General features: G+C 33.6%; 1 protein-coding gene across 6 annotated transcripts in view; it reads right to left on the reverse strand.

The window, feature by feature from the left end:
• The window catches only part of LOC141454879 (calcitonin gene-related peptide type 1 receptor-like), a 213,724-nt gene that overhangs the window by 33,728 nt on the left and 160,486 nt on the right, over window positions 1-19,510 (reverse strand). For all 6 annotated transcript variants that reach the window (XM_074129568.1, XM_074129569.1, XM_074129563.1 and 3 more), the window contains exon 3: window positions 6,289-6,365. In XM_074129568.1, coding sequence (XP_073985669.1) covers window positions 6,289-6,365 — 77 coding nt within the window. The remainder of the gene's footprint in view (window positions 1-6,288; window positions 6,366-19,510) is intronic.

Raw genomic sequence — 19,510 nt, forward strand, 5'->3', positions numbered from 1 at the left:
TTAACCATTGGGAATATAGACTAGTACCGCAATAAATCTTAGCTTTGCGGGTCTAGCCTATAACCACCTAACATACTTTACTATAAATTTCTCATATTAACCATTAAATAAAATCCTAGGCTGAAGACCGAGAATCGAACCCAGTATCACAATATACTTCATAGCTTTGCAGGTCTCACAATTTTGAGTATTTTTCTCTAAAAGTTTTTTTTTGTTTTTTTTGTTTTTTTTAATTCGTTTTAGTTATGAAACTTGATGGCTACGAAAACTGATAACGTTGTGTGTCTATATGTGTGTGTCTTTTATTTTGGTTTTGAGCTTCATCTCTGGGAATATTTAAATTTTTTGATAGAGTTTAAAGGGAAGCTTATTATAATATTGAGTAACCGGATGGTGGAATTTTCACAACGAACATTATTAACGAATGGGGTTGCAGAATATTTACCCAAAAATAGTATTTCAAGTGAAATAAATTCTATTCAGTTTTACATTTTTAGGACAGACCATTGATTAGAGATGTAATGTACTGAATAAATTAACGCAGTTACCATAAATAATGAACGTTCGCTTGTAAATAGTCAAGAAAAAAATTGAATGTATTGTATGTATTTTTTATTTTAAATATTTGGTAATTTTAGTCCGTATTTGGTTTAATCGAAGTGGAAAACTAAATCATGCATTATCGCTAAATTATTTACTGTAATCGATAAAATCTGTAAATGTTCACAATGGTTAAATTTTTTTTTTAATGGACAGTTTTTGGGGACAATTGGAACGTCAAATCTGTTCAACTTCATCATCTAAACTTGGATTGAATAGTGAATTAATCAGCTGAATTGGTGGTTTTTTGACTTCAATTGAGCATATTTAGGCTTCTCTATATTTGCCGATAGGTTATTTGTGAATTAGTGAAATTTTCATACCAACAATGACCTACTTAACGCACCTGTTCTCACCTGTAGAAATTTTCAAAATTCTATCAAGTATGTTGCTTAAAAAAAAAAAAAAATATGACGAATAAAAATCATTGCGGCAAAGAGCTATACATAACTTGATGAAATATATTATCTACGCTATATTTTGTTTATTATATACATATTACGATTATGACACCAGAACTGTATTCTAATAATTCTTGATCCCGCTAACTTAGTTTAACTAATTTAATTGTAAAAGAATTTATTTTGCACCCCTGATCGGTGTCCGAATTTCTTCCATCATCAGAGGTAGTTTGGCGTAGACATTTTGACTTCACTTCCGTTATTCTCACGCACTACACTTGCTGACAGAATTTATGTAAATCATTTGAAAGATGATTCTAAGCTAGTATGGAATCGTGGCTTGTGTAGTGAAGGTGGAGTAGATTTAAGTAGTCAGATGAGTAGAATTCTGCTAGATCTGGGTTTCCGTCCAGCCTTTCTACATCTATTATTTTGGCACTAGGGAGAGATCCTCCTGTCGGCTCCCTCATTCTTTGCCACCCACTTCTAGCCTTGACTTAATAATAATAATCATGTTTACAACACTATTACACATCATCACAAACAATATAGGCATGGACATCAGTCCCTCTGCCCAGATGTTGCTGATATTAAAACAAAAGTCTCCCTGAATACAAAAATTTAATAATTAAACTCAAAAACCAATTCCCTCCTGAACTTCAGTGCTAATATTGTATAATTTGTATAATGCCCTGCCAGTGGTTACCATTGAGACACAATAGAAACTGAGCCCTGTCCATTACATCCATCCCATAGCATTTCCCGCCGAAAACCATTCAGAACTGGACAAACGGTAATAAAATGATAAGTATCCTCTATAGCCGACATATTACAAAGCCGATCAGCTGTCCGAGGTCACAGAGTAATTTAATGATAACATCTCCCCTCTAATCTTCATTATAAGCGACATGAACCCTAGCTTATTCTCAACACAGATATATCTTTTACTTGCTTCTTGCAAATTTAGATCTTTGTAAATTTTATAAAATTTTGAATCAGCCCTTTTACATGATAATCCATTTTGAAAATCTATTTTCATAAAATCTAACAATTTATGTACAGAGTCACAACTTTAGTATATGTTATTGACGTTACTATTATATTTATTACATAACTCTGACATCTCTTTAAACCAAAATAGATTTTTATTTACCACATATTCAGCTAAGCGCATTTTAAGACAATAGCCTTGACTTCTCACTGCCGTAAATATTTTTGTCTCGTATTAGTGAGAATATCCATAGGGAAACCAATCACAACATACTTCACTTCCGACTTCTAAGGGTTATTCATTTCTAACGGTTATTCCTCCACAAACACATGGAATTCCCAATTTCGGTTTCAAGATCTTAACGAATGAATTACTCTATTATCTGACTTTTAGGTCCAACTATTTGCTTTAGAGCAGTGATTCTCTCAACCTTTTTTGTTTTGCCGTGGCGGCACACTTTTAACAATTTCAAAATTTGGCGGTACACTAACAATAAGATAAGTTTAAAAGTATTTTACTTATCCATAATACCCAGTGTAAAATAGTTTATGTTTATTTTCGATATAAAATAAAATAATATTGTACTACAAAAAACAACAGTATATGTTTATTAAAGGATTAATTACAAGTTAATAATAAGAATACTTTTAATGAGAAATTTGAGCTTGATGTTTTTTTGATAATTTCGTTTATATTTGGTGGTATAAATGATAATGCTACTCTCATATCGTCTTCTGCATTTAATATATAATTTTTTTATTGTATGCATTTCTAAAATTTGGCGGCACACTTCAAAACGCGTCCCAGTGGTTGAGAATCACTGCCTTAGAGGTTGTAGAGGTGCATTTAGGGCTATCACCACAAAAAAAAAACGACAATACAATATCCCATATACGGGTAACAATAGATATCGATATATTGTATCGATTTTTTGTTTCACTTGTTTATTTATTGTGCAAATATGGACAATGTAAAATACAAGCATAAGAGATGAGAGAGGTTTAAGGAAATGACGCAAATATAACATCCTGTTATGGAAGCCATGTTGGATTAAACGTTTGATTTTGTGGCACAAAAAGCAAAAAGGGTTGATACTTTTTATTCTTCGCTTCAGTGCGTGAATTCACAATCACCTCTGTCTGATTGCTACAAAGACAATCCTGGGATTGAACTTTTGTACAAAGCACCACTTTAATCGTTTTTCTCCAAAATTTGCCAAAAGTAGAATTCAAAATTGATACGAAAGTGCTCTTCTGGGAATTACGCTGACTAAAAAAAAAAAAAAAATAGAAGAAGTGCTTTGGATGGATAGAAAAGTGATCTCACCAAAGACGGCCAGAAGTGGACAAAAATTTCATTAGATTTACAAGTAGTATACTTTATGTCTGGCCAAGTATTAGTCTTAAAAAAGTACGCTTTTCCCAAGTCTTTATTATGCTTAAAGGAAAAGAAATGAAAAACGCAAAGTAGGGCAGAGAAAAATTTTTCTCTGAAGGTTTTCTACTGACTGCAAAAAAAAAGTTTGTCTACACTTAGCTTGTCAAATATTATGAGATTCAAGCTTGTGCATTAAAAATACTTATCACCTTCTAAAGCTTTTATTTAACGAGAGAAAAAAAATAACTTTTCTTAGCTTTTTTAGCTTAGAAGATAGAAGGTACTTTAATATTAATAAAGGCCAAGTACAAAAAATATTAGTTTTGAATTTAATGGTACCTAGGAAAACGTGTAATATTCACAAAGCATCATCCTTTAGCTACTAGCGCCCCTAGTAATAGTTGCTAACATTAATTACTTCTTTATTATAATAGGTAAGAGATTGCAATCGTGCTGATTTTGAGTCTTCACTGTAATGGTTCCCTACTTAAAAGAAAAGTCTCATTTCAAAATGGTGTGTATGAGTTTGTGTGAAGTCTGTAAGTCGTCTGTCGACTGTAATTTCTAAACTTTGAAATCCTACGTAATTCAAATTTGATATTTGGTTTAGGTTAATAAAACTAGATTAAATAAAACTTAATTTTTATTTATTTTTTCTGTTACAGGACAATCTGAGCTAGCCGATGGTGAGTACCAAATATTTGATATTATTTTAAAATAATAGAATTTCATCGGCTAAATATTTAATTAAACTTATAATAAGCGAAAACAGAGAATCCAATCCACCAACTAGCGAAAAGCGTTCAACTATTGGATTCAATGAAAGATTCAAGTAAGTTTCAATGAACGATTCAAATAAGATTCATTGAAAGATTCGATAAGATTCATTGAGCTGTGTTGGTTAAGAGTGAATTGGAGATACTGAAAATATACTAAATCAACTGGAGTTAAATACATATATGTTATGCGGGTTTAGTATACCTTCTGTTTATTACATTTCTTACCTACTGGGGGTGGAGATTTCGACTTCACTTAATTTCTAATCCGTCTCGCGTTACACTTGCGGAAGTGAAGAACGAAATCGCTACACCAAACCGATTAATCTGTTATCTCTGATGATGGCTTAAAGTCCGAAACCTGGCCTGGGATACTACAAAACATGCGTACTTTGACGGATATAAAATCATAGATATTAGCCAGCACTGCCAACGTAACCACGTTTTCAACTCAACTTTTTCTCGCTTACAGTTGTAACAGGTGAGTTCGCGATCAATATTAAATGTTCACTGAATTCGATTTTTGAAGTCTTTCGGAATCCGAAAAAGTTAAAAATACGTAGAAAACTTAAAATTTAATATTTTCTTTTGGTCACTACGGGGAAGTACATTAACTTTACCACTTAAACTAGAAATTACACATTATTGATTATCTCATTAGTGGATGGTACGATTTACTTTCAACTTCGCACACTTATAACCATGTCGATCTGCTACTTTTTTTTAAAACGTTTTTTGGGGCATACTTTTTTTGGGAATAAGTAGGTAGGGTCCCCTCTAAAGTGCTATTTGAATTTTTTTGTACGAGAAGAATTAAATTATGCCGCTAATAACCTAAAAATTTATTCCATCCGGAAGTAATATTTAAATTTAACAGAACTTTTAAATTTCCTACAAAGTTACTTTATTTTTTTTCCTATTTTTTCAGGCGGGCTTTACGTCCAACTACCAATTAGGTGTCGTGGACGGAGGCGACTAGCAAACATACTTTACTGTTAATTTCTTTTATTAACCATTAAATAAAATCCAAGGCCTAAGACCGGGAATCGAACCCAGTACCACAATACATATTAGCTTCGCAGGTCTCGCCTCTAACCGCTCGGCTACCGTGGCGCCTACAAAATTACTTTAATTTTCTATTAATTTTTTACTAGGTCTATAACTTTATTTGAAATATTTTTCCTGGATAATTCATTATCGGGTGGATAGTTTATCCTACGATAATTTCAGAATTCTGGTATTTTGGACAGTTCAAATGAGAATTACAAAACTTTTTTTTTTGAACTTTGAAAGTACAGGGTGGAGCAAAAGGTACGAACCGGTTTTAAAGGGATGTAAAACAAAAACAATTCAACTTACAGAAATTATGTTTATATTGTTTAATTCAGTACAGAATCTAGTTTTTTTACATGAAGTTTGAAAGATGATATGACGTAGGTGGCGGCCGTCAGCTGCGATGCACTCTTGAAGGCGAATTCTGAAGTTTTCAACCGCTCTTCTGCACATTTCGGTGGGTATTGCCGTAACTTCCTCTCTGATTCTGTCCTTAAGTTCTTCCTGGGTATGTGAATGATGTTTAAAAACCTTTTCCTTTATGTACCCCCATGAAGGACAGAACTTCAGAATTCGCCTTCAAGAGTGCATCGCGGCTGACGGCCGCCACCTACATGATATCATCTTTCAAACTTAATGTAAAAAAATCTAGATTCTGTACTGAATTAAACAATATAAACATAATTTCTGTAAGTTGAATTGTTTTTGTTTTACATCCCTTTAAAACCGGTTCATACCTTTTGCCCCACTCTGTAGTTTAAGTGGCAGCTCGTAACTTTGTCCGTTATCAAGTAATAATCAGCTGTGGGTAGATATTTGCTCGACTGCAATTGACTGAGACAACTGGTGGTCTTTAATATTATTTTGCGAACGTTCAGGGCTTCGCTGATTCGTGAAGCATTCCGAGTAATTTCAAAAAAATGCTTGAACTGGGACAGGAAGTTAGTACTATTAAACTATTAAAAACAAATAATTTTGTTTTTGTTTTTGAAAATTATTTTTCCATCACAACACTTCCGCGCAGATAAAGGCGATCTTTTACAACTCTAAACAGGAAATCAGAGATCTGAATAATAATTTCTTTTTTTACCTGTTTGATTATCAAGTAGAAGACAATCACTCCTGCGCAGGGCTATCACTTCCTCCACTGACAGGCCTTGTTCGGCCCTGCAACAAAATTATTAAAATACTTGTTTAAAAAAAAGTTTAATTATAATTTATATAATGAGAAAAGCCTCTCGTGGCTGCGGTGCCGTGCGGCATAGGTCCCTTCCTGCTCTCTCATCTTATATATAATTAGAAAACTCACAATAAATGTTGATGTCGTTTGAATTAAAGGCTTTCCAGTGGTGGTAAAGTTTAGGCTGTTCTCTCAATTTTTTTCTTTTTAATTATGCTTAATGTTTTTAATTAACGAAAATGTATCTTTAATATAATTTAAAAACAATTTATAATTAATAAAATAGATTGGTAAACCCAAATTGTAACAGATTAAATTAAGTAAAAGATGGATAGATTAGAACTCGAAACAGGATGTCCCGTACAAGTACCCCCACATTTTCGGGTGTTTGGAATATTGTTATTTTGCCAATTACTAATTGAACCGACTCTAATTCACTCCCAACACATTTTCAGATCATTAACTTGCAATCAATCATTTCTCTTTCTCTTTTTTTTCATCTCCTCTGACGCTATCACAGGAAATATTACCACGCTGTCATATTTACAAAATTATACGTATACATATATACAGGGTGTTCATTCAAAGCTGCCTCCTCGGAAACAGAGAGCAGTTGATAACTGCCTGGCTAACCTGGCTTGCGTGTCAGAGGAGGCACCTTTGAAGGGACAGTACATGCTTCACAAGTTGAGTAAAGGGCATTATTTGATAAATTAAGGAATAAGTTTGATCCATTACTTGAAAGATATCGAAAACTTAATCGTATGAGGCAGGAGTCTTCCAATTTTTTTCGTAATTAAACGCAACTCTCCCAAAATTACCGAATAATTATTAAACCTCCTTGTTTGTAACGGATGTAAAATTAATTTTTAGCCATTTTGTGTATGCTTGAGAACATCTAAAGCTATTGCTTAAAAAAATCAGTTGGAAAACTACTTATTTCCCGATATTAAGAAAAATACTAGCTGTACTGCCTTGGCAATATTTTCAGTAGAAAGGGGATGAAAAAATACATAAAAATGGTCTATCACGTGCTCTTCTTTCTCTTTGATAACAAGTTAAAAAATTGAAATATTGGTTAATAAATACCAGATTTTGAAATGGCCTAGCACCTTTAATTTTAAAGTTATCGAATTGTGGTTTCCAGTTTCTTTCATAACTTCTTATACTCTTTAAAACTGTGCATACGAAAATGGGGGTCAACTGCGAACCCTCACTTTTGGTCGCGCGTCAGCCGCGTATGCGGGCAGGAATCTAAAATCAAGTAACATATTCTGAAACTAGAGGTGACGGGCAACAAATTTTTCCTCAGATCAACCGTTTAAGCATGAAATGCATTTGAGCCATCTTAAAATAAACACCCTGTATACTCGTATATATCAGTTCCTGTATATGTCCTTCCAAATTTGGGAGAAGTGAGAGCCAATAACTGTGGCTGAAAAACTTCAAAACATTCTTTTTTTAGTGGGTGGGGGTGGGGCGGAATTTCCGTAAAAATAGCTCAAGACGATTTGTCAGTAGACTTCCGGTGCTCATCGTCTAATTTTTCTTCAAAATTTCTTTAAAATGCTTGTTAAAAATAGTTCTGGGTGAAAAAAGCGGCTTTAACCTACTACCCTCTAAATTATAACAAATATTAGGACGAAAGTAACTACTTTGAATTCAGTATTTAATGGAAATGCCAAGTTTATGAAAAATCTCCTGAGTGGTAGTCTCATTTTACAGAATAATATATTTTGCTTAGCGTATATTGCATAATTGTTTTACCTAATTGTTAAATTTTTTTTTTTTAAGATCATATTAAATAACTTAAAGAACTTCATTATTGATGGGCTTCATATGAGGGTCATATAACAGCGTATTTCCTGGAGTTACGTAATTAATTGTTACTTGAGCGTTTATTAGCAGAAAAAAAAAGCATTGGAATAACGAATCATTGGGCGTTAATCACAATTTTATCCTTCAATTTTTATAAAATCGATTAAAATTTATTAATTGTCCTTAATTCGATTAAGAGGGAAAACCAAGGCCTGTGAGAGCTTTACCCAGGAGTCGCTCTCCAGAATTAAGAGTCTGATTAAGCTGATGGGTCTGGAGGGCGAGCTCTAAAGTTGGGGAGCCACAATAGATCCATAGGGGTCGCGGTGACGTAGGCCTTGAGGCCGCCCTAATTTAATCTATTCAATGGGATTGAAAAAATAACTGCCATTTCAGACTAGTAAAATTTCTAAACTAGCCCTGAAGATGACCTAATCCCTAGGTCGAAAGCTCGGCAAAATAAATTTTACTAGTCTGAAATGGCAGTTATTTTTTCAATCCCATTGAAACTATGAATCAGTCACCAAAAAGAATGAACAACAATTGATCTATTCTATTTCGATTAAAGTAATCGTTAAAAATTAATGGAGGAAAATTCATTTCTTATTTTGAATCCTTTTTGTATAATACCAATTCCTGTTTAAGTAGCCGACGGGTACGTACATCTACTACATATCCTGATCATGAAAATATTTGTCAGAAATGTTTACATTCATGCTCAATTACCATAAGAGACGAAGAAAATAAAGCATAAAGTGTATCGTCTACATGAATAAATGTTTAACCAAACTACAGAATATCGCTTAGTTTAAATTATTAGGGAAAACATTTGGAATTAACACCCACGCGATTTTCTCAGTTGTACTACGAGCTTAGTTAACTTAGGTGGAAGATTTTAAATGAAAATTTAGAAGGCATTTTCGAAAAATAAAAATGAAAAAAAATCTGTGAAACGTGAAAAATGCGTGCAAAAAAGTAATAATAGTACTTCAGGTAGAATTTAGAATTTTAAACGAACACGGAATTTAATCAAGGCTTTTAACCGCCCTAAATAAAACGCACATTTTACTGAAATGGTGCTTTAAAGGGAAGAATGGCCGGTTTTGTCTCCCTTGAATCCCTTTAGAAAAGTTGCAGATCAACACTATTGCAGCGAGAATGGAAAGTATAAAAGGTAATAGTTGGAGCTATTGATAAGAAAATCTCAAAGAAGGAAGTCATCCCATTCAGTAAATGGTACTTCCGGTCGTGTTTTTTTTTTTTTTTTACATTAAAATCGAAAATTTAGCCACAAATTTATTCTTTCTTTATAATATTGGGATAGGTCCCAAAACCGCACATTGCATCCTGATGGACCATAGAGGAAAGTCTAGCCAACAACCTTTCCCTTTATTCGAATCTTCGCTGGACAAATGTTTTTCAAATAAAAGTTAAGATCACCATGAGCGTTCGTTCAAAGTATAAAGAATGAATTTTAGCCCGTTATTCTGGGATACAATTTATATTGATGGCCTAGCAGAGAATGGTGACGTATTTGGGATGAATTTATAAGTTAGAAGGAGTTGGGATTGGCGAGATTGGATTTTTTTTTTTTTTTTTTACGGTGTTGGTTGCCATTTTCAGAAGCCATGGAACCTGGAACCATTACTCATCCCGTTTTTATTACTTACTACTAACAGGATGTGTGGCGAACGTGTTTGATTTTAACAGGAAATATCTGGTGGTGTTTTTTTAGGTCTCCTAAGTTCGAAAAAGAGGTTTTATTTTTAGAAATAATTGTGCGGGTGTTTTTATTTTTATTTTTAGTTTTCTGGAAAATGGCTTGGGGGATTTTCTTTTTACTGTGTTCATCATTTATATCTACAACGATTGTTGGATAGATTATCCAGGAAAATTGGATTAAAGGACAATCCTGAAAGAAAGGAATAGGCGCTCCTGTAAAGGACTATTTCAGTGTAATTTACGGTCATTTAAATGTATTAAGCAGGGTTAAATGTGGCCCTTTAAACCTGATTTGGAAAAACCTCCTCCTGCTGGAAGCTGGCAGGATTTTATTAAATGATATTTTTTGGTTTTTTATTTTTTACGCACTGTAAATGCGGAAGTAGAATAAAATGATATGAACGAATGAAGAAGATACTCAGTGGTATCACTTTATGGACGATGGGATTTGTGAAGATGAACACGAGGCCATGGGTGCTTCAGTCGTCTGAAGAGAGTGTTGGATGAGGTTAGGCTTGAAAGCTGTAGTACAAGAGGTTTGTGATGATTGGATAAAGGAGTTGTGGAATCTTTTTCAGATCGGACACGAAGGGAATGGATAGATGATTATGTAGGGTTTTATTGAATATAAGTATAATAAGGAGTATTTTGGTGATTTTTCCAAGGATTTCGGGATTTAAGGATTAGATTATACCTCCAGTTCGTAGCTCCGTATGGGGTCATAGCAAAGTTTTGTGCTAAGTAAGTTTGATTTGTAATTGTAATTTTAGATTGTTTGTCGAATTGTCTTGATAGCATGCAAAATCGTCTGTCAGGTCTACATTCTTTTTCAGACTGTTGTGAGGATCCCAAGCTTGTCCTTGTATATATCCCTGGGTAGCGTACGCGGTCAGTACTCGGAAGTTAATATTATTGAATTTCCAACATCAGGAAGTGTAAAGGGTCGGTCGATGGGCCAAAGAGGTTTGAACAGTTTTCTGTGGAATCACTTCTATCTTTAATTTTTTGCTCCACTTTTTTTTATAAAGTAAAGTTGTTCTTGAAGGTGTCTCTAGCGGCTGAGATAGGTTTGGGAAGAGATGATAGCGTTAGCTGCAAAGATTTAGGTTACTGATGCTGTATAGTAAATTTTGTACTAAAGGCCTATTTTTTTCAGGCGGGGTTTAACGTCCAACTACCAATTAGGTGCCATGGTCAGGGCATACTTTACTATTACTACATCCGGGATTCAAACTGGGGATCTCCCTAGTAGAAATCCTTGCTTGGGAACATGTACACACCTTTCTCCCTGATGCTGTATTATATATAATTTTTCTTTAATAATTGGGCAATTTATTTTAGAACAGTTCCTGAGAAATTAGGGATAAATTCTTTTAAAAGGGCCATTTCTAAACATAAATAAGAGATTTAGTCGAATGGGAACTCGATGGTAAACATAGCTCGGATCATCAGCGTGCTATAGTTTTTTGGCATTGGCTTTCGCCATACAGCCAGCATCGTCTAGGTGCTTATCACTAGAATAACACTCACTCTCCATTCTTACTTATAAATACATTCGCTTCACACATTCATCCCTCTACTATATACAACTATTTACATACAAACTTACAACTAGTGGATGGAGCAGTACTCTGTGCTCCTGCCATCCTTATAGCTTAACCGAAATTAAAATCACCGTAATCCATCTCTAATCATTTTCTTCCATTCATTCTACAACTTTTAAATACATTCATATTTCATTGCTAGCTCTCCTATAGACTTTATTATGTTGGTGGAGAATATTATGTCTTCGTAGCGAAAGGGTGCATCTAAATACCTGTATAAGTCGTCAAACAGTCGTTTCCTTTCTACTACATAACGTGGACATATCATTATTATATTGTCCTGAAATCCTCCTCCTCATCGCAATCTTCGGAAAGAGGAGAGGACCTTGCTAGAGTTTCTATTTCTATTTCTATCTGAAAGCTAAGCTTTTTGATGGACTGGACAAAGCATACACATCTTTCAGGGGTCATTTTAGAAGCTATCTTGATGAATTTGAATATTCTTGTAAATTTAAATTTCAGTTAGTTCAGAAAATGAACAAAAAAAAGAAAAAGCCAAATTCTAAGCGTCAGTAAATAGCAAGACACACGATATTCAATCGACCACATGATTCCCATGGCAACGAAAATTCTCTACTAACTTTGGAATAACTGTCAATCATTGTGCAAATGCGCTAGGCCAAAACCTTTCTCGCAATTTAGCCAATCCCCAAATAGGCGTATTTTGACGTCACTTACCCTGTCGGACCTGAACATCCTGATGAATTCATCCTGGCCTTTCCGCTTTTATTCAAAAAACATTTTATCTGGAAAAGCCATTTACGAGCAACGTCCTAAGGGAATGAAAACGGATAACACTTTTCTCATAGATGTAGTTTTTACTGTACTGAATCTACTACGGAAGGCAACTCGAATTTAAAAGTTATAAAAAAAATTTTTTAAACAATTTTATGTGAAACAAATCGCTAAAAAACAAAATTTATTTATTAAAATTAAACTTCTGATTAAATGTTTTTCTTTAAAAGTGGGATTTCACTTACGAATTACATTCCAATTAGTTTAGTACAGGAAATGAGTACGTTCATTATACTAGAACCACACTCTAAAGAAACGGAAGCTAAACCTCATCTAGGAAAGTTACAAAAAATTAGTTTTCGATTAAATTCGATTAAATCGCTAAAAACTAAAAAGCCTATTTAGGTAAGGTAGCACTTCTAGTTGGTTTGATTTTGTTCAATCCTGGGTCACGTATTTCCACGTGATTTTAAATTTTCCTCAATTTTCTTGTTAGAGTTGCGCTGAAACAGCAAAACGCACGCACAGACCTACTTGTAAAAAATCTATTTGTATTCGAAGACAAACCGGATATTCTAAAACTAAAGATCGAAAATCTGCTAGATTGTCTTCTTTCGCAAAAATTTTAGAGTAACAAAAAAATTATCTTTCGGTATTTTTAATTTTAAATTTTCTATTTTTGCCGAACTAAATAGATAAAATATTCATTATAAGACTTCTTGAAGTCCGTCTATTGATGGTTCACCTCAATAACTTTTTTCATCAATCAACCGAACGCTTTTCTTTTTCCTTTTTCAATTCCAATATCACAATAGAAGACGACCTCATCCTGCTGCTTCCCTTTTTGCCCTAAAGGAGAAAGGGCTGATCATTTTTTCCCTTTCAAAAGGAGCCCCCCCTGCATTATGTATTCTGTATTATAATATCTCATCAGCTTTTCTGTTTTGGCATTATTTAAATTTTATTTACAACACTGATTGTTAGAGAAATGTTGTTTTTAAGTTTGTCAACTTTTGCAACAATTTTTTTATAGCTGAATATAAAAAGTATCTTCAACATAAAAATGAAGGCTTAACTTTTTAAATTAAGATAGAATATTTAAAAAAGGGCATCTCAGGGTTAAAAAGGATTCACCATTTTACCAACAATCCTTCCTCTGTTTTCAGTTTGACTACTTAAACACGTACATACAGGCAATTTTTTTTTTTTTTTTTTTTTCACGTACACAGGGAGGACCTCCAAATCGATATCTGGGGTTCAAAAATTCAAAATCTGCACGCTTACAAATACAATAACTTGTTTTATTAGAGCAAGTTTTAGATTGTAAAATAAAGTGACTAACGTCATTTCAATGTTTTTGCTTGTTTAACAATTTCTAATCTGGGATAAGTCTGGACGACTGGGGAACAGTGCCAAATAAGAAGAGACCAAACAATGGTGTAATCCTAGTGTGATTTATGTCGACTGTTCGATGTACGTCTCTTCTTACAAATGTTTTTTGCTATTTATGATTTAACTTTTAAAAGTTACAGAAATTATTTATTTATAATTAAAAGAAAAATAACATCAATCTGGGACCTTAGTTCCTAAAGGAATGATTACGTATGCGAGTAAATGATGGCCTAATTTGGGTGGCTTAATCAGGATTATCAGTTCATTATGTATACAGGTTGAACCAGTAACTAATCATGTACATAGGCCTACTGAGTGTAGTACATCTAAAGTGGAGGTCAATGACGTATTGGCCAACTTCATATTTTCCACTGTTCTTGTGTGACGTCACTTTAATTTTTTTTCCTAAAATCATTACTTTCTACATTACTAGTAGTCAATTTTTAAAGTAGATTGTCTTAAAATAAGGAAATCAAAGGTCACAAATTGCACTTAAAAAGAAAAAAAAAGGGTTGTTAAGGCTTATTCACATTCTTATCTTTTTCAACAGGGTAGTTGTGTGTGAAATTGTAATTTGGAGTAAGTACATATGAATTTTGGTTTATAAAAATAGTTCTTGTTTAAAATATTTCCTAACATTTTCTCAAATATTTCAGTGAGATCAGAATTTTTTTTTAAAGTGCAATTTGTAACCTTTGACTTCCTTATTTTAAGACAATCTACTTTAAAAATTGACTACTGGTCCATCAAAAAGAGTTTTCAATGAATTAAACAACTTGATAAACTAACACTCTTGATTGCTCGTGAACACATTTTCTTGCAAAACAAACGTATTTTCTCATATGAAGATAGAAAGGAATCCTGGAAAATGATATACCGTTTGAAAGCCCATTAAACAAGGAAACTTTTATAAAAAGTGCCCAGCACCTAGGTCTGATAATGATCACGTAAGGGCCTAATGAGTTTTCTTCAAAAATTTTCTATTACTTTTATTTTTCCAGTATGCAGGAGAAAGATTGAGGCAGTTTGGTGAAAACTTATGCTTCAAAATGGTGCCAATTTCTAGAAAATTTATCTGTCTTTCTAACCGTGTCATCAAGAATCGAATTTGGACTAAAACTTTCTGAGTAATAACATTTTTATTGGAAAAAAAGTAATGATTTTAGGGGGGAAAAAATTAAAGTGACGTCACTCAAGAACAGTGGAAAATTTGTAGTTGGCCAATACGTCATTGAACTCCACTTTAGTTGTACTACACACAGTAGGCCTATGGACATCACTTACTGGTTCACCCTGTATAATAGAACTACGTGAACGGATGTATGTGAGAAAACTCCTGCGAATAGTTCACAACAGGTTTGTGTGTGTGCTGGTAGAGAAAACGGAAATGAAACTAATTACTGTTTTAACAAATATTTGAGTGTAGTTTTTATTTTATAGATTTTTATATTCGAAGATTTCGAAAATTATTGTTTCAACTATCCTATAAATTATAGGATTTATAATTATAAATATTGCTTAAATTGAGTCTCAGTTTGAAATTGCTGTGTTTTCGCAGCAATTTCAAATTCTTAATATTATAGATACTTGGCGGAGGAAGTGTAAAGTATAGTAAGGAATGAATAAAGCTAAAGGAAATGACAAGATAGAGAAAATTTATCATGTAGGCCTTGCAATGAATCAACTGCTAGAGAGGGGGTGCCTGACAGTAGCAGCTTAGGACTGGCAACTTCCCTCTTTTTTTTTTTAGTAAACAACCTAGGCTTGTTTTATGTCCTTTATCCTTGGCTCACATTTGTCTCTTAAAGTAGTGCGTGGACAAAATGTTGTGTTTATGACAGCGGGGGGCGTTAAAAAAAAGATGTGTACTTTGTAAGAGAAGAATATTGCATCAAATCTGCTGCGGTCTAGAAGTTTGCTGGGGAAAAAAATGGTGTAGGTGGACATTAAATTTGATTGGTGCACGGAAAAGGGGGGTTCTATACCCGAGGGTCAAGCTTATTAAGCTCATTTCTTGTCTTCCCCCTTAGGAGACTCCTGTTCCACTGGAAGCAACTCCTGAGTTTTTGCAAGTCACAAAGCAAAACTGTGTCTCTGTTGCTGTGTGCAAAGCTTTCAAAGATTGATTGCTTGTTTGTTGAGGGATTGTCAAAAAGTATTAACTGATCTTTGTCTAACTTTGGTCGAAACAACAACAACAACAAAAAAAAAAACAAACTTTGTGGTCAAAATCAGTGGCAAAATATCTTTGTGGATCACCTCCAGGCGTGTGTAATAATATCATGTATCAGACATATTGTTCTTATTGGTGCGTTATTAGCGATCGACCACAAAGTTTTATAATTTGAATAAAATATTAGTTACAAATCATTAACGCCCGGAGCTTTTTCCAGTTCACTACCGACCTCGCGGGCATTCTCTCGTTACAGACAGTACTACCCATCACCGGACAGTGAGCTGTAATAATAATAATAATCATTTTCAGTCTAGTTTATTTTCAGTGATTCACCCATTTTGTTAAACCCCTTTATCTCGAGATACAGCATCCAACTTTTGTTTTTCAAATGGAACGTTATATTTTTTGTTGCATATTTTTATAGTATTTGAGGTCCTGAAAAAAACAAAAACAAACTTTTTGAAATCGGTTAGGTTTTTCAAAAGTTATGGTAATTTAAAATATGAAAAACAAATTTCAGTTTACTGTCAAAATTACGTTATTTTTATTAAAGAATCTGTTCAAACTGGGCACAATCAACGGATAGGCAAGCCAAAACTCTGGACTCCCACGCTCTGCTTGTAGCAGCACTTATAGTAGCGAAGTCATGATCCAGGCAGGCTAGAGTTATTCGACGTTCAGGTTGTTTTTTCTACAAACGTTTGGTGTAGAGTTATAGGAAATCAACTAATCGGCCCATACTTCTACAGAGAGAACTTAACTGGTGCAAGGTATCCAACTTTTTTTTTGAAGAGACATTTTGCCAGTTCTGCTTGAAGATGTTCATCTACAACGTCGGCTAGATATGTATTTTCAACAAGATGGTTGCCCGGTACATAATGCAAGAATTGTTCGAGGTTACCTGGACAGAAATTTCCATGAAAAGTGCTTAGGGACTCATTGTCCGATCCAATGGCCACCTCGATCTCCGGACTTAACCCCAATGGACTATTTTTTGAGGGGATTCCTAAAAAAATAAAGTGTAAAGTATCGTTAATCTCGTGGCTTCAGTCGATGATCTGAAACGTTGAATAACTCTAGCCTGCCTAGATCTTGGCTTCGCCACCATAAGTGCTGCTACAAGCAGAGCGTGGGAGTCCAGAGTTTTGGCTTGCCTATCCGTTGGTTGTGTCCACTTTGAATAGATTCTTTAAAAAAAATAACGTAATTTTGACTGTAAACTGAATTTTTTTTTTTCATATTTTAAATTACCATAACTTTTGAAAAACCTAACCGATTTCAAAAATTTTTTTTTGTTTTTTTTAGGAGCTCAAATACTATAAAAATATGCAAAAAAAATATAACGTTCCATTTGAAAAACCAAAGTTGGACGCTGTATCTCGAGATACAGCGGTTTAAAAAAATGGGTCAATCACTGAAAATAAACTAGACTAAAAATGATTAAATACGTGTTTTCTATTTTTTCGAAATTTCCCGCCGTTAAAAAAAAAAGTGGGTGGAGCATATAACTTTGGTCACCCCGTATACATTAATAAATATAACACATTTTAAAATAAAAATAAAATAATCCACTAGTGAGTAAAATAAATGAATACTTTTACAAAAAAAGAAAAAACTAAATAAAACATTTTAATCACAATGTAGTTTTTGCTTCATACGAAGTACAAATGAATACCAACGTTTCAAAGTATCCGTCCATTTAGGACATCAATATAAATGCGTACGTGAACATATCGGACCCTCTTTAATCACAATTAAATTCATTAATTATTAATTTTCTGTAATTTAAGGCCTCTTTTAAATAATTGAATAAATTATTCCAATTCCAACCGTTTAATATTGCATACAAATCGTTTTCAGTAAGATTTTTTTTATTAAAATACTTTAAATGGTATGGAGTTAAAATAGGACATACGGAAACAAAGTGTACTATATCCTCCACTTGATTAAGATTGCACAGTGTACATAAATGGCTGGTATCAGGCTTAAAAGGTCGATAGTTTAAACACAATGTCTCTGTTCTGGCTTTTAATATTAATTCTATATCGCCGAATTGCCTGTTTGAAAATTAATCTGGATCGGACAGTGAGCTGTAAGAAGCTCCTAGGAAGAGAAAATCTTAGAGGCAGCCGGGATCTCCGTATTGGAATCCAATACACGGTAACCACATAGCAAATCCCTTCCCTGGTTAAATTCATTAATTAAAACCCTATTTTTCTATTTAAAAATAAACAGAAAATAAATAAATAAGTAAGCCAAAATAAGCTAAACAGATAAAGGTACCAACCATAACTTTGCTAATAATTTTGAATACGTGATATCAAAAAGTAAGTTCTTGACGTAATAAAGGTCTTTTCACTCGTAACCATGTGGAAAACACAGATTTTCACCACTAGCAGAAAATTGTATTTTTCCAAATTAGAAAAAGAATATCAAAGATTTTACAAAACCAACCTTGCCTGTACGAGTTGCGTTTTCTTCATTTCTTTTAAAATGAATTTATTTTCCATGAATAGTTTAGGGTTTTCGGAAAAATTCTTAGATTAATAGTGAAAATCCAAGTAACCGATTTTCTCAATTTTACGCATTTCACAAATTAGATTGCTATGCTTAATAGTTAGTTTGAATATTTTAACCAGTTAGGCGTGATTGACGTATACAATCGTTGTGAAAAATATAAAATTGCCATTAATTATAAAAACTCGAAATTTTAATAAAATACAATAAGAATATTATTTGGTGGGATGTTTCCCTTTATCTGCCCCAATAGAACTGCGGTAAGAGTCAGCCAAATGATAAGTGGTCCCGCATTAGAGATTGGGAATTTCGCACACAAATAGAAGCTCTCAACCCTTGTGCAATGCCCGTTTTTACCTTTTAGATAGAGATTCAGACCTCACAGTACTAGCATGATTTCATTTTGCACAGAATTCAAAGCTCTTTTCTTCCTTGTAAAAGCAACTTCTGTCCCTAGTTAACTAGAGCAATGCATACGTAAAGCGGTGCATGATTTTTTGAATGAGCACAGAATGCTCTGGTAATCTCAAGCACCCAGAGAGATTGCAGAAAAAGTCGCTTGCAGTGACTATTACGACTATTGTAAACTTTTGGTTGTTTTGCCCCCTGCGTTCGACGTGTATACACGTCATTGTCTGATATTGATTCCGCATACTGTGGGGGGGGGGGGGTTAAAATTAAATTCCACGCTTAACTGGTTAAATATTCATCCCAATTTAAATTTAAATTTTGATTTTTTTTGTAACACTATTTAACTTACAACTGTCTATTGGCAATAAGTAAATATGTTTACATATACGTATTACAAAAAAAACGGATAGATCTTTAAAGATGAACATATTCCAGTGCAATTAAACAAAAAGAAGTGTAATTCTAAAAAGCACTTTGAGAACAACTTTCGAGAACAACAACACAAGTTAACATTTACATGAAACTTGGAAGCTTATTAACTTTACTTCTCCACTTTGAGTTTCAACCATTGCCAGAGGGGCAAAACTTGGATCGTTAATTTCAGCCAAATGGTCAAAGAGTCACTTGACATACGAACCACTAAACCACAGAAATCTCGTTTCAATTCCTGTTAATGGCAACAAAGCTTCATCTTTCACGCGAACAACTTGAGTTAATCAATCTGAATCATTGTAATTTGTGGAATAAATTAATTATT

This window comes from Rhodnius prolixus, unplaced genomic scaffold, assembly GCF_049639745.1.
Source record: "Rhodnius prolixus isolate KJV_2025 unplaced genomic scaffold, Rpr scaffold_15, whole genome shotgun sequence".
NCBI lineage: Eukaryota > Metazoa > Arthropoda > Insecta > Hemiptera > Reduviidae > Rhodnius > Rhodnius prolixus.